The sequence below is a fragment of the Poecilia reticulata genome, linkage group LG1 (genome assembly GCF_000633615.1).
Source record: "Poecilia reticulata strain Guanapo linkage group LG1, Guppy_female_1.0+MT, whole genome shotgun sequence".
Lineage (NCBI taxonomy): Eukaryota > Metazoa > Chordata > Actinopteri > Cyprinodontiformes > Poeciliidae > Poecilia > Poecilia reticulata.
Genome location: NC_024331.1, coordinates 16292084 through 16303938, shown reverse-complemented (window position 1 = coordinate 16303938; position 11855 = coordinate 16292084). Strand labels below are relative to the sequence as shown.

Here is an 11855-nt window from a genome sequence, read left to right as displayed (position 1 = left end):
GTGCGTGCGTGTGCGTGCGTGCGTGCGTGCGTGCGTGCGTGCGTGTGTGATGGCTCGGTTGCTCAATGTTTTAAACACACTTTTGTGGCCCGTGATATGTCGGCACGGTATTAGCACTCACTTAGAGTCATATTTCTGCTGGAGAAAAGTCTATAACGTGACAGAACTAAAGCAGAGTGTGTGATTGTGTGCATCTCCCACATGTGAGAGGTTTATAAGTGGGACAAGGAACTAAACAACATCAGGGGGCCCATCTCCGATGCAGTACTTTAAGTCTTTGAATCTTTCACCTTTCCTCCTCCTACATTTAGCACATAGGAGTAACATCACAGGTTTGAAGTGTAGTTGTATATCTGGTAAACGGAGCTCCCAAAAACTATTTACAATGCAGTGACTGTGTTACATCATGTCCCATCACATGAGAAGAACTCTAAAACCTGGGTTGATCTGGATACATGCAGATGTAGCCCGGGAAAAATACTTAGCTTCACAGGACACAATAACTGGGGTTCTTAATGTGCAGTGCATTTTATTTTTAGTTGAGACAGATTAAACAAAGCTGTCTTGTTTCTTACTTTTGTTCAACAATCAGAAGATATGTGTACCAAACATTAGGTAACTACTGATGAAATGCGGCAGATCTCCAAAATAACAGAGAAAAAGCACAAAAAAAATTCAATATATAAAAGAAAAGAAATAGAAATATGGCAGTGGCCTCTGACTGCTCAAACAAAATACAGAGAGCTGCATTACACCACACTGATTTAGAACGAATGGAATTGCGATAGACTTATTTTATCAACACTTACATTTAACGTCTCAGTTCACTCTTAATGCTGGAGCACACCGATGATCGGACATCTTATTGTCACACTCACAAAATGGCCGCCCTGCACAGCACATACAGGCTCCCTGAACCATCCATTTCATCTTGTTAAAATGACTGCTTATTACATAAATTAACGTACCAACATATTTCAACAAGTGATGTATATATTTACCGATTTTCTGCCAAAACTATCTCCCGCAAATATAACACGTACAGTTCACATCCAAGTTCAGCATGTAGCATAGCAACACAGGAAGAAAACAAGGTGTATTTACTGCCCCGTGTTGGGAAACGGTAATCATTTTTGAAACACTGCTCTCTGGTGGTCAAAATGTGCAGCAACCGAGACCAACTACCTGAACATATTTAAATGTGAAAAAACAAACAAATAGGAAATGAAATTACATAACTGAACCAAAATCACTCAATAGCATTGCGTGAATAGACTTGACCTCCTTTATATATGGAGGTCAAGTCTAGAATTAGTTCATATTTCAGGTTGCACAGATGCAATTTATTTTAACACTTCAAGTCAACTCATATTCGTGGAAACATTCCAGTTAAGCCAACCTATTGGATGCAGCCCTGGTGCATCCAACAGGTAAAAAAAAAAAAAAAAAAGCTGCAGATGTGACTAAAATATAAATTATAATATGCAGCTGGAATAAGGTTAATTTACAAACAGGTGCGCTTTATTTACTCCAGAGTAAAAGTGGCCAAATGCAAAGACAGGCCACACTTTTAAGATTTTTTTTGAAAAGCATGTATCCTCAAGAGGAGACAAAGTTCAAACGGAACGAAAATCTTTGTAGCACTGTCTTGCCATGGTGCTTCTGGACAGCTTTGATTGCAGTGAGGATGTAGAGCCTGAACGAAAGCGGTATGACGATTCAAAGCCGAGCCAATGGGGAAGACAGAAAGTCGAAAGAGAGAGAAAGAGTGGTGGGGGTAAACAGCAGGTTAGGGGCAGAGGCAGTGGCGCAACTACACATTATTCAGGTGGATGCGAAAACATAGATCGGCGATAGATGGTGCAGATTTTACACTTCTCTGTTTAAGGGTTTTGTTGTGGTGTGGCTGCAGGCTGCTGCACGGGGATCCATGGCAATTTGGGAGAAGAGACGGTGAAGGTAGTGATGCTTTGCTTGCCTTGAGTGACAAGATGTCTTATATTTATGCATTTGTTCTTTGTTTTTTTTTTTATCTTTCACAATTGTTTTTAGATACTTAAGTTCAGTGTTTTTCTTTAGCTTACCAGTATTTAAATGTTTTTGCACCCAAGCGGGTGAAAAAGTGTTACAACTAGTAAGTCCTCTTTGATTTTTGTATTTTGTATTTTTTTTTTTTTTATATGGTTCTTTTGTAAAATTTCTGTTGACCTCTTTCTTTACTTTGGATTCTCAAAGCATTTAGAAGTTTAACCACTACGTCTTAAATGAAATCAATATTCTTGCCTTAAAAGACAGAAATGTAATGTATGATGATTTTCTTGTTAAAATGTGAACGTTAGGACAATATTAGTGTATAAACAGAAGTGAATATAACTCCATCTTTATGTGTCTGTGTGAGTTACTGTGATTCTAAAAAAAAAAAAAAAAAAAAAAAAGTCAATTTCAGGGGAAAATGAAACCAAGCTATATGTACTACTACATTTAAAGTCAAAATTTAGATAACCTACTTAGCTGCAACTAAAAAAAAAAAAAAAAAAAAAAAAGCAATTTATTTGAGCAGTCATAGTAAAGATTGCATGTATCCACAGAAACAAACATGCCATCTCTGTCTGTCTCTCAGCGCTCATCACTCCTCTATCTTGTTCTAGGTGGAACCATGAGAGTGATCCTGGACCTGCAGTACATCTACTCCATCATCATCTCCTCAGTGGTGGCCATCATCCACACTCTGCTGGGGGGGCTCTACTCTGTGGCCTACACCGATGTCATCCAGCTGATCCTCATCTTTGTCAGCCTGGTGTGTAAACACTGACCTGAAGGTTTAAACCAGCAGCCTAGGTCTGCACAGTTTCGTCTCTTTTTCTAATAGATGATAAAACCCGGTCAACGATGAGTCCTATCAGATTACTGAGCTGCAGCCGTGTGGAAAGATATAGATGACAACAGAACGAGGGACAATGTTTGTGTTGAGTTCTGATGGACTGGCTCTTCTGCTAATTTTTCCACTTCATAAACTTAAATGTTAAACTCTTTATAGATATATAGGAAGAAAATAGTTACAGAAATAGTGGTATTACAAAAAGTACAGAATCTGTTGAAATCAAACCTGACAATACGTAACAAAGCTTCTCTTTTTTTTCTTTAGATTTAAAATGTTAGGGACTTAACCTTAAAATCTCCTACCATAGTCTATTGTTGATATTATTTGTGTGTTTGTCTTGCAGTGGGTGTGCGTTCCCTTCATGTTGACCAACGATTTAACTCTTAAGTCACTTTTCTGATATTTCATAAAGGAATTAATTTTTTTAGAATGGGGAACTTTAACTTGCGTTTACCCAAACAATACTGGGCGGGGAAAAAACCTGTGTGTTAATGATGGACATGCAGGAGTGCATTTATGTTTTTACAGCTACAGTTCTGATTTCTACCTATTGTTACGCTCTTACACTGTATATTCACACTTTAAAGTTCAGTAGAATATATTAAATAGAAGTTTTTATCTTAACTTTTAAAGTGTAAATACTTCTGCCTTAAGTTTTGCAGAACATTAAAATTAAGAGCATCACTTCCAGGATGACTGTCATAAGGCGGTTGTTGCCATCTCTGTATTTCAAGATCATTATCACATATTGTTAACACATATTGTTTTTCTTATCCTGTTATGCAGGTTGCCATAACAAGCCTTTGCAGGTTGTTATGGCAACCTGCATGTAAACCTGCAAAGGCTTGGTGAATCTGTAATCCAATGTCCAATCACAATATAGTTCTGTCAGAATAAAGGCTGAAACTGAATTATTTGTTGTTTAATTAATGACTTCCAAGAAAGACAAACACACATTGCTCGAAGAAATTTTCCCATGAAGTACAAACTTTTATCTCACTATAAGGCTTTTCTTTCTGTCTCACAATATTTATAGCATGTGGAAGGAATCAACAGCTTCTCTTACTAGAAGGAAAACACTAAGGTTTCAAAGGGCAGGATTTCTCACTTCTAACACAAAGCTGAACCCAAGAGTGCAACGAGTTCCCTATTGAGTGACTTCACACCAGACTGCAAATACGTTCTAAAACTCAAGTTAGCATCATCTTTGCATTTCCATCTAAGATTTTTCCAAGATTTTGTTCCCAAGTAATAAATCAGATGAAAGCGAAATAATACTTCCGGTTAATGAAGGAACCCTCATGACTTAAAATAAAACTACCTTTGTAAAACCAGCCCCTTAACTCTGTTTTTCTCATAATAGATACTTTATCTATTATGGTTGCTGAGAAGAATGGAAGAGCTACACTGTTGTGCAACACTGCTCACATAGAGCTTAATCTCCACCTCTATCATCTTTGTCAGCTCATAGATGGTAGACATGAAGACAGAAAGACTTTGCTTTGTCTTGTACTTTTCCACTCATGGAGTTGCAGATGGAGTCTACGTGGGGAAAAAGATCACATATCATCCCATTGGATCTTATCAGAAGAAAGCAAAACACAAAGTAATCTTTGAGTCACACTGAAGCTATACCTCCTACTACTGTAAGCAACATTACTTAGTGGCAGCTCCTAGTTTTCATGGGATATATCTGGTATTGACACCTGGAGGAAATACTAGAAGCTTTAGCAAGCAAACAGGTAACAAATGTACACCATTGAGAACTGATGTGATATTAACACAAATCAGGAGATATTTGTGAAGTCAAATGGTTTAAAATTTTTACTAATAAAAATCTAAACGGTGTGGCAAGCATTTGTGTTCACTGAGCAAATACTTTGCAGAACCACTTTTAGCTGCAGTTTCATTCCCAAGACTCTTGTGATGTGTCTCTACTAGCTTTATATGCACAGATCGACTTTTCCCCTTTGTGTTTTGCAACATGCAACGGCTCAAATTCATTTAGACTTGAAGGTGTTGAATCTGACTGAACTATTGTAACATGAAAATGCTTTCATCTGAAGCTCTCCTTTACAGTTTTTACTATATTACTAGGGTTGTTCTCCCATGACAAGCTAAACCTCCGTCTTTATCAACTTCTCAACAAATTTCATCACAGCACCATGTAACATTCTATGAGATGTAAAGAGACATGGTGAGCCAGAATTTTGTGGCCGGTTAGCTCAGTTGGTTAGAGCGTGGTGCTAATAACGCCAAGGTCGCGGGTTCGATCCCCGTACGGGCCAATGCTTTTTTTTTTTTTCTTCCCTTCTTTCATTTTAGCCATTAACCTAATCATTTAATTATAAACTAGTCGGCTGAAGACGACACTATATCGTATTGAGGAACAACATTTCGCTAGGATTACGAAACGATTACTCAATAACTACGCAGATCCTAACTAAAAAAACGTGGTGACAGATTATTCGATTGCTATACATTTAGCAGAAAGTAAAAGATAAAACAAGTCTAATAAAAACAGTATAACCATTTCTAATGTTGCTGGGTCAAAAACCTATGGGTATTGCCAATTTCTAGCACAGGTTCCATGGTGTAATGGTTAGCACTCTGGACTCTGAATCCAGCGATCCGAGTTCAAATCTCGGTGGAACCTGTCTTTTTCTTACTTGTCTATCTATATACATTCGTGAAATAATGCTGGTATTGTCCTGTGTCCATTCATCAACATGTTTTTCTTTTGTTTTAACCCATACGATGAATAAAAAAATATATAAATGTCTGATTAATAAACCCTTGGACGTAACCCAAATGATGTAAAAACATATTTATTTGTGCAATGTTACATTTTCATTACACTCCAATGTCATTTTACTTATTTTTTTTAATTTACGATGCTGTCAGATCAACTACTAGGCGAATCATTTTTTCTTCTGTTTCCTGGATGTTCCTGCCCCCTTCTGGCCAGAACTGGATGCCGTATTTCTAAAAAAAAAAAGAAAAAAAAAAAAAGAAAGTGAAATCAGCATTTGAAGCAATTTGTTTACTTTCTCAACTCTAACAAGGAAGATTAAGCGCACTTACTTAGGTTTTTTTGTTGTCTCAGGATAAAGGATGACCACTTCGTCCTCCTCTTCATCACTATCTAATATCTCCACAACATCCACTAAAAGAAAAAAAATCTATTACATGATCTGAAACATTTACTTGTGACAAAAGAAGTATTTTATAAACAACTTTTTTATGACTTTCACGCAATAATAAGCAAACCTGTTCTGCTCTTGTCTCCTTGATGCTGTTCCACATCCATCTTCGTCACTTCCTCCACACTGTCCCCTCCACTGCTCTCCCCACCATCCTCCTCCTCCTCCTCCTCTTCTTCTTCCAGGCCCCAGGTGTTGCGCAGTACCTCCCCTACCTGTCCGACCCCTGGGACTGGCACCGACGGGGATGGCACCCTGATGAATGGGGTTAAAGAAGCTAACTAAAAAAAATACATACGACTCTCAAGTCTTCCTTTGTTCTTATTTAAGATCAGTTCAGGATACGTTTGAGGTGGGGCTTCTGCTGTCTGGACAATGCTACTGGCTGTTTCACCGACATCGGTCATCTCCACGGCTGTCTGGTCCGTTTTCAGAGCCGTGATTCGCTCCTGAGGCATGGACTCCGCAAAACCGCACCGCCCACCTGCTTTCCTGGGGAATTACAAAAACACAAAGACACTGACACAATTACCTCCAAGGATTTTTTCAGAGCTGGGACCAAGTCACCGTTTTTCAAATCACATGCAAGTTTCAGGTCTTTCCACCTCTGTCTCAAGTCAAATCTAAAGTCACGATACACAAGCAGTGAGTCGAGTCCACGTCGTATAAAACACTTCATTTGACAAAATATGCAAAGTAATCACAAAGTAATAAATCAACAATTGAAAGAATTTCTAAATTACTTGTATTTTTCTTTGTTGTGTTACATCTGTGAATTATGAGAAGTTACTATGAACTGGCTGGAATTTAAAGTTAGCTTAAAGAAATACTACATTCAGAGCAACCCCTCAATACATATGGATTTAATTTATTGTTTGCATGTGTCAACATTTGTTCCTGTTGAAACCAAAGGAAAATCTAGTAATTTGTTCCAACGTCTAACCGGAGTCCACGGCTCTCAAACTAAATATATCGCAACCCCAACAGCTCACCTGGCAGCCTTGTCGTTTAGCAGAGCTTTGTTGATGAGCTCCGTGATCTCAGACACCTTGACGCTGGCTATTTTACTGCATCTCATCACCTTCAGCAACGGAGGAAAAAAAATATTAAAATAACATGTCAAAAAAAATCAATGGCATACGATGCAGAAATAATCACAGCTTTTCTACTTAATTTGATAGCTTTCTTTAACAACCCTGAATGAAACTGGCTGGATGAGCACTGTGCAAACCCTTCGAAGCATTAAAACGTAAACGACTAAAGTTCAGACTGGAGGAGGAACCGCAGCGTTCTCGTCTGCTCGCCTGCTCTCTCAGCAGCATGATGCCCCCGCTGGACTGAATGGAGCAGATCTCTCTGTGTTTGTTCATGGCGATCATCAGCAGGCCGTCCATCACTCGCTCCTCCCGCTCACACGGGTCGACCAGCAGGAAGGTTCTGCAGAGAGGACAGCATTCACACGGCGGGACTCCAATTTAACTTCTTTGTATTACGTAATAAGGCGGCAACACCCTCAGAAAGATCAGTTATTACGGATCAATTAGAGTCGCTTTCGCAGCAATCTGTGAAAATCACTAAAAATTACATATAGGTGGAGAATGTTTAGAATTATTTCCAGCTGGAAAATATGTGTGTGTTTCATTCCAATATAAAAATTTCAACAAAGTTTAACAGATTATATAATAAAAGCTTTTTTATGTTTTATTATTCAACCAGAATAAGATTTTTTAATTAATTTTTAATCTGTGGGGGAAAAGTTTCTACGCTGTATTTTTTCCTCATTTATGTTTTCCATAATCAATGCTTTACAACATATACACTGACATAATACATATTTAATCATCAGGTTAACGTGCGGAACCAAACTTTTTAGCTTTTTAGAATTTAAGTTACTTGGAAATGAATTTGCCATAAACAACAAGAACAACAAAAAACCACATAACTCAATAGAGACTAAAAAAAAAAACATGCACTTTTTGAAACATAAAAACTGCTGATGTAAACTTCAAATCCATAGTAAATTTGATTATTATTAAATAGTACAAATCAGTATTTTGGCGCATCTCTCTGAAGCAGCAAGCTAACTGTGTATGGATTTATTTCTGATACTCTAAATACAGAAATGGACACATAAAGTGAGTCCTCACCCCTGCTGGAAGAAGGCGAAGCTGACGCTGATGGGCATGTGGTAGATACTCAGAGGAATGGGGTCTCTCTCCTCTGGACTGTACTGCAGACAGGAAGAAGAAGAAGAAAAAAAAAAAACGATGTGACGACGACATCTGACTATAAAGCCTCTCCTCGATGGACCCGGTTGACTCACCACCGTGACCTCCTCTCCCTGGATGCTGACGTCGGGTCGTCTGAAGTGGCACAGAGCGCCGATGGCGGCCACGCTGGCGGCATCCATCAGGTTCCCGTCGTTGTTCAGCGTGTGGACGTCTACTCTGATCTGCCACACCTGAAAATCATGGTCGCACAGAATACACGGCTCTTTCTAGTCGCTTCGCAGGCCCTGTGTAGGGGCTCGCGTCAAACATTTTAACAGCTCCGCCTGGCCAGCTGGTCTGTGACTGCGCACAACTGGACCTTATTAAGTTCCCTTCCGAATAAAAGCCAAGGTGTTTGACTCAGGTGTGTTGACACAGACTGACGTCTAAAATACTTAGCACACAAGCCCTTGAGACCCAGCTGTGGTCATCGCTGCTGTCAAGGTTTCAAAAAACACACAATGGAGACAGTGCCACCTTGTGGGTAAACTTGAATATTGCCATTCAGAAGTTTAAAGAAGGCTCATTTAATGTCTGCTTTAACATTTCACACAGTTGTAGAAGACAGAGAGAGGGGTCTTTACTTACACCGCTTTGCACAATCTCTAGTGCGCTCTACATTCTCTAAATGCTTATGTATCTCTCACAAAATTTCAAAGAGTTCGTGGTGTTCTGTATTCATACAAGTTGGGAAACTTGTCTTTAGCAGAAGATGACGCCCATCTGTGTCTCGGTCTGTTTCGGTCTATGGAAAATTGTTTCAGTTGGTTTTTAGTACATTTTTATCAAGGAGGTCAATAACCGGGCTGTCAACTGAGCGAAGTGAATGTGAAAATAGCCGCAAACTAGTAAGGTTTTTTAAAAATAAACATGAAGCCTAAAAATGTATGAAGTTTCACCAAAATAAATAAAAAGAAAATGCTGTTCCTGCCTCCTCAGCTGGGATGTGAGCAGTTTAATTGAAAGTGTTGTGTTTCAGCTTAGGAAGTGTGTGTGTCTCGCCGTGTGCATCACCTTTTCTCCAGACACCACACACAGGGACTCTGTATCAATGCACTTGGAGTTCCTCAGGCATCTCTCCAGCTGTCTGTTCAGCTTCACCGACAGCTCCGACTGTCTGCGGGGAGGACAAAAATCCCACAAATGATTTTCTGCTCCAGCAGGCCGACTAAACTCGTTAAGGCGTAATGGAACGCAGAGGGTAAACAAGAGGGGATGGAAAAGCTACGCCGCGAGTCCAATCTGTTCGCAGAGTAAGCCGAATCCTCTGTCTGGCCTCACCTTCCCTGCTCAAAAGCCGGGGACGCCATCGGCGACAGTTCCAGGTTGAAGAACATGATTCCCTCGTTCGGACGACTTTCCTTTGGCACCACCAGTTCACATGACACCTGGGCCATGACCCTGAGAAGCAGAGACACATAACTCAATCACAAACCAAGTCAATAGTGTGTAAAACCACCTTTTGATGAAATTTATAGCTGAAAAGTCTGCTGGGGTGTGTCTCTGCCAGCTTGGCAAATCTAGAGGCTGAAATCTAATCTTCTTTGTAACGTAAACACAGAACTACATAAAGGAAACAATTTCCAGTCGCAGTGACAAAAGGGGGAATTTTAAACTTGAAGAAAATATAGAAAAGATTATTTTAGCTGTACAAATGAAGTGTAAGAGAAAACATACGTGATTTGATGATTGTAAACAGAAGGTAACCATAGTTTCCAACAAGAGCAAAAGGAATCAAGCTGGAATTGATACAGTAATAGGCATTCTGAATGTAACAAGATTATTTTTTTAAATTTTGACAATTTGGATTGTATTTTTGCTTTTGCCTTCTGAAGTCCATCATGATGGATTGGCTCCAAAGACAGTGGGAAAGTCTGGACCAAACCGATAACACGATAGTAGCGGGCCTACGCATTTTCCTGAGCTCAAACTGGTTTGCTTTGGTTCCTGGTTCTAGTACTGACCACACACACTCACCTGGTTTGTCCCAAATCCACAAAGCAGCATCCATAGTCAGTCCCAAAAGTGATTTTTATTTTCCTGTAATCATACGTCTGTCGCCCATCCAGGCGCTGCAGGAAGAGACAGCAGAGAGATTAAATTGTACGTGTTATAGCACTGGTATCTAATCTGGGTCGCTGGTATTTTTCTTACCAAAATACCGCTGACATACTGTTTAAACAAATTCCAGACTGTATGAGGTTTTCAGTCAAGATGCATTGTTACAATAAATTATAGACCAAACACTACTGTATATATTTATAACATTCAATCCAAAATTAAATAAAAGCCTCTTTTTGGGCAGAACAGTTTACTCCTGTTCTATGTCTTCTCACCTTCCTAAAATATCATATTTAGTGAGCAAGACAAATAAGAAAGGACATTTCTTGACAAGGGGACTTAAAGATATACAAATGGAAATCAATATGCACGGATAGTTTAGATGTTTGTTTTAGTGGCAAGACTCCCGACGCCATCCTATCTTCAGAAAACACCAAGAGCACATACTGCCTAGTATTCCTGAAAAATTATATTCTAGTTAGGGTATTTTTTTTTTTTTTTTTTTTTTTTGCTATTTCACCAAAGTAGTTAATAACCACTTTACTTTTTGAGATTGTAAGTCAAAAATGACCTATTCTGCCATTCTCACAAACCACTCAACTAAATACACGTATGTGCCCTCATCACTTCAACATAAAACATGTGAGGAAATTATACCACAATCTGGATGTTTTTCAATTTGATTCCTGTGCTAGTTGCAAAATGATGGCGGAAAATTGCGGTCAGACTGTTTTCTGGCTTCGTGGATAAACGAAATAAAAGGATTACAATAAACACCTTCTTCTCCTCGATGGCCTTCAGTATAAAGTCCCGCTCGCAGTTGGAGAGCGGTGTATCCTTCATGCTGACGGTTTCTCTGGTATATTCTTTTATATCACTTCTCAGGAAACCATGCCGTCTGTGTTTACACGTTGCGAGCATGCGCGAGAAAGCACGATTTACGGCACTAAAGCTCGACAGACTAAACACAAAATATATCAACTGAACTAAAACGTTTGATCCTTGGTGCTAGTGTAGCACTTCCAACTGAGTATTCAACTGAGTATTGAGCCGAACATAGTCCACATTCACTAACCCAAACACCAAATAAAGCTAATTTCATTTTACGACATATGCTGCTTTCAATGTAAGCAGGAAACGTGGGATGTCCAACCTCTACAATAGTCTTCTCTCGAAATGCAGGGCAAAAGGTTTTATTTTTGGGAGAAAATTTAATCACGATAAAGCCTAGATTTAAAACTAAAGACACCAAGTAAGCTTATTTTATTCTATTCAGATTCACATTTCTGTACGGCCCCTGACCTTCATTACACATAAAATAAGCATCTAAATTCAAGATGCTTAGACCAAGGTTGTGTACGTCCACAGAAAAAAAAACAAATGCTACCAAACACCGAGCTTTTTGCTCTTTTGGTGTAATAACAATTTAGCTTTAGCGCG

The 11855-nt window shown here is 39.1% G+C and overlaps 1 protein-coding gene and 2 non-coding genes across 3 annotated transcripts; 2 read left to right on the top strand and 1 right to left on the bottom strand.

The window, feature by feature from the left end:
• Positions 1 to 5095: 5095 nt before the first annotated feature.
• Positions 5096 to 5169, top strand: trnai-aau (transfer RNA isoleucine (anticodon AAU)). The gene has a single exon. It is a non-coding gene; the product is annotated as a tRNA-Ile (tRNA).
• A 296-nt stretch (positions 5170 to 5465) lies between these two features.
• trnaq-cug (transfer RNA glutamine (anticodon CUG)) lies at positions 5466 to 5537 on the top strand. The gene has a single exon. It is a non-coding gene; the product is annotated as a tRNA-Gln (tRNA).
• Positions 5538 to 5706: 169 nt separating this feature from the next.
• On the bottom strand, positions 5707 to 11745 carry exosc9 (exosome component 9). Its single transcript, XM_008407392.2, has 12 exons — positions 11193 to 11745; positions 10332 to 10426; positions 9636 to 9755; positions 9369 to 9471; positions 8408 to 8545; positions 8232 to 8314; positions 7389 to 7521; positions 7077 to 7165; positions 6430 to 6576; positions 6152 to 6339; positions 5966 to 6047; positions 5707 to 5866 (listed from the first exon to the last, which is right to left on the bottom strand). Exons 1-12 carry the CDS (start codon positions 11334 to 11336, stop codon positions 5803 to 5805), a joined length of 1386 nt encoding a protein of 461 aa, XP_008405614.1. The 5' UTR covers positions 11337 to 11745; the 3' UTR covers positions 5707 to 5802.
• Positions 11746 to 11855: the final 110 nt, after the last annotated feature.

Bases quoted from the DNA above. Each gene is read 5' to 3' on its own strand.
- exosc9 (XM_008407392.2), bottom strand. From the start codon at position 11,336: ATGCTCGCAACGTGTAAACACAGACGGCATGGTTTCCTGAGAAGTGAT. The intron at 8,315-8,407 runs GTGAGTCAACCG...TCCTGTCTGCAG, and splicing joins AGGGAGAGGAGGTCACGGTG to TACAGTCCAGAGGAGAGAGA. The intron at 6,340-6,429 runs GTATCCTGAACT...CCCATTCATCAG, and splicing joins GCAGAAGCCCCACCTCAAAC to GGTGCCATCCCCGTCGGTGC.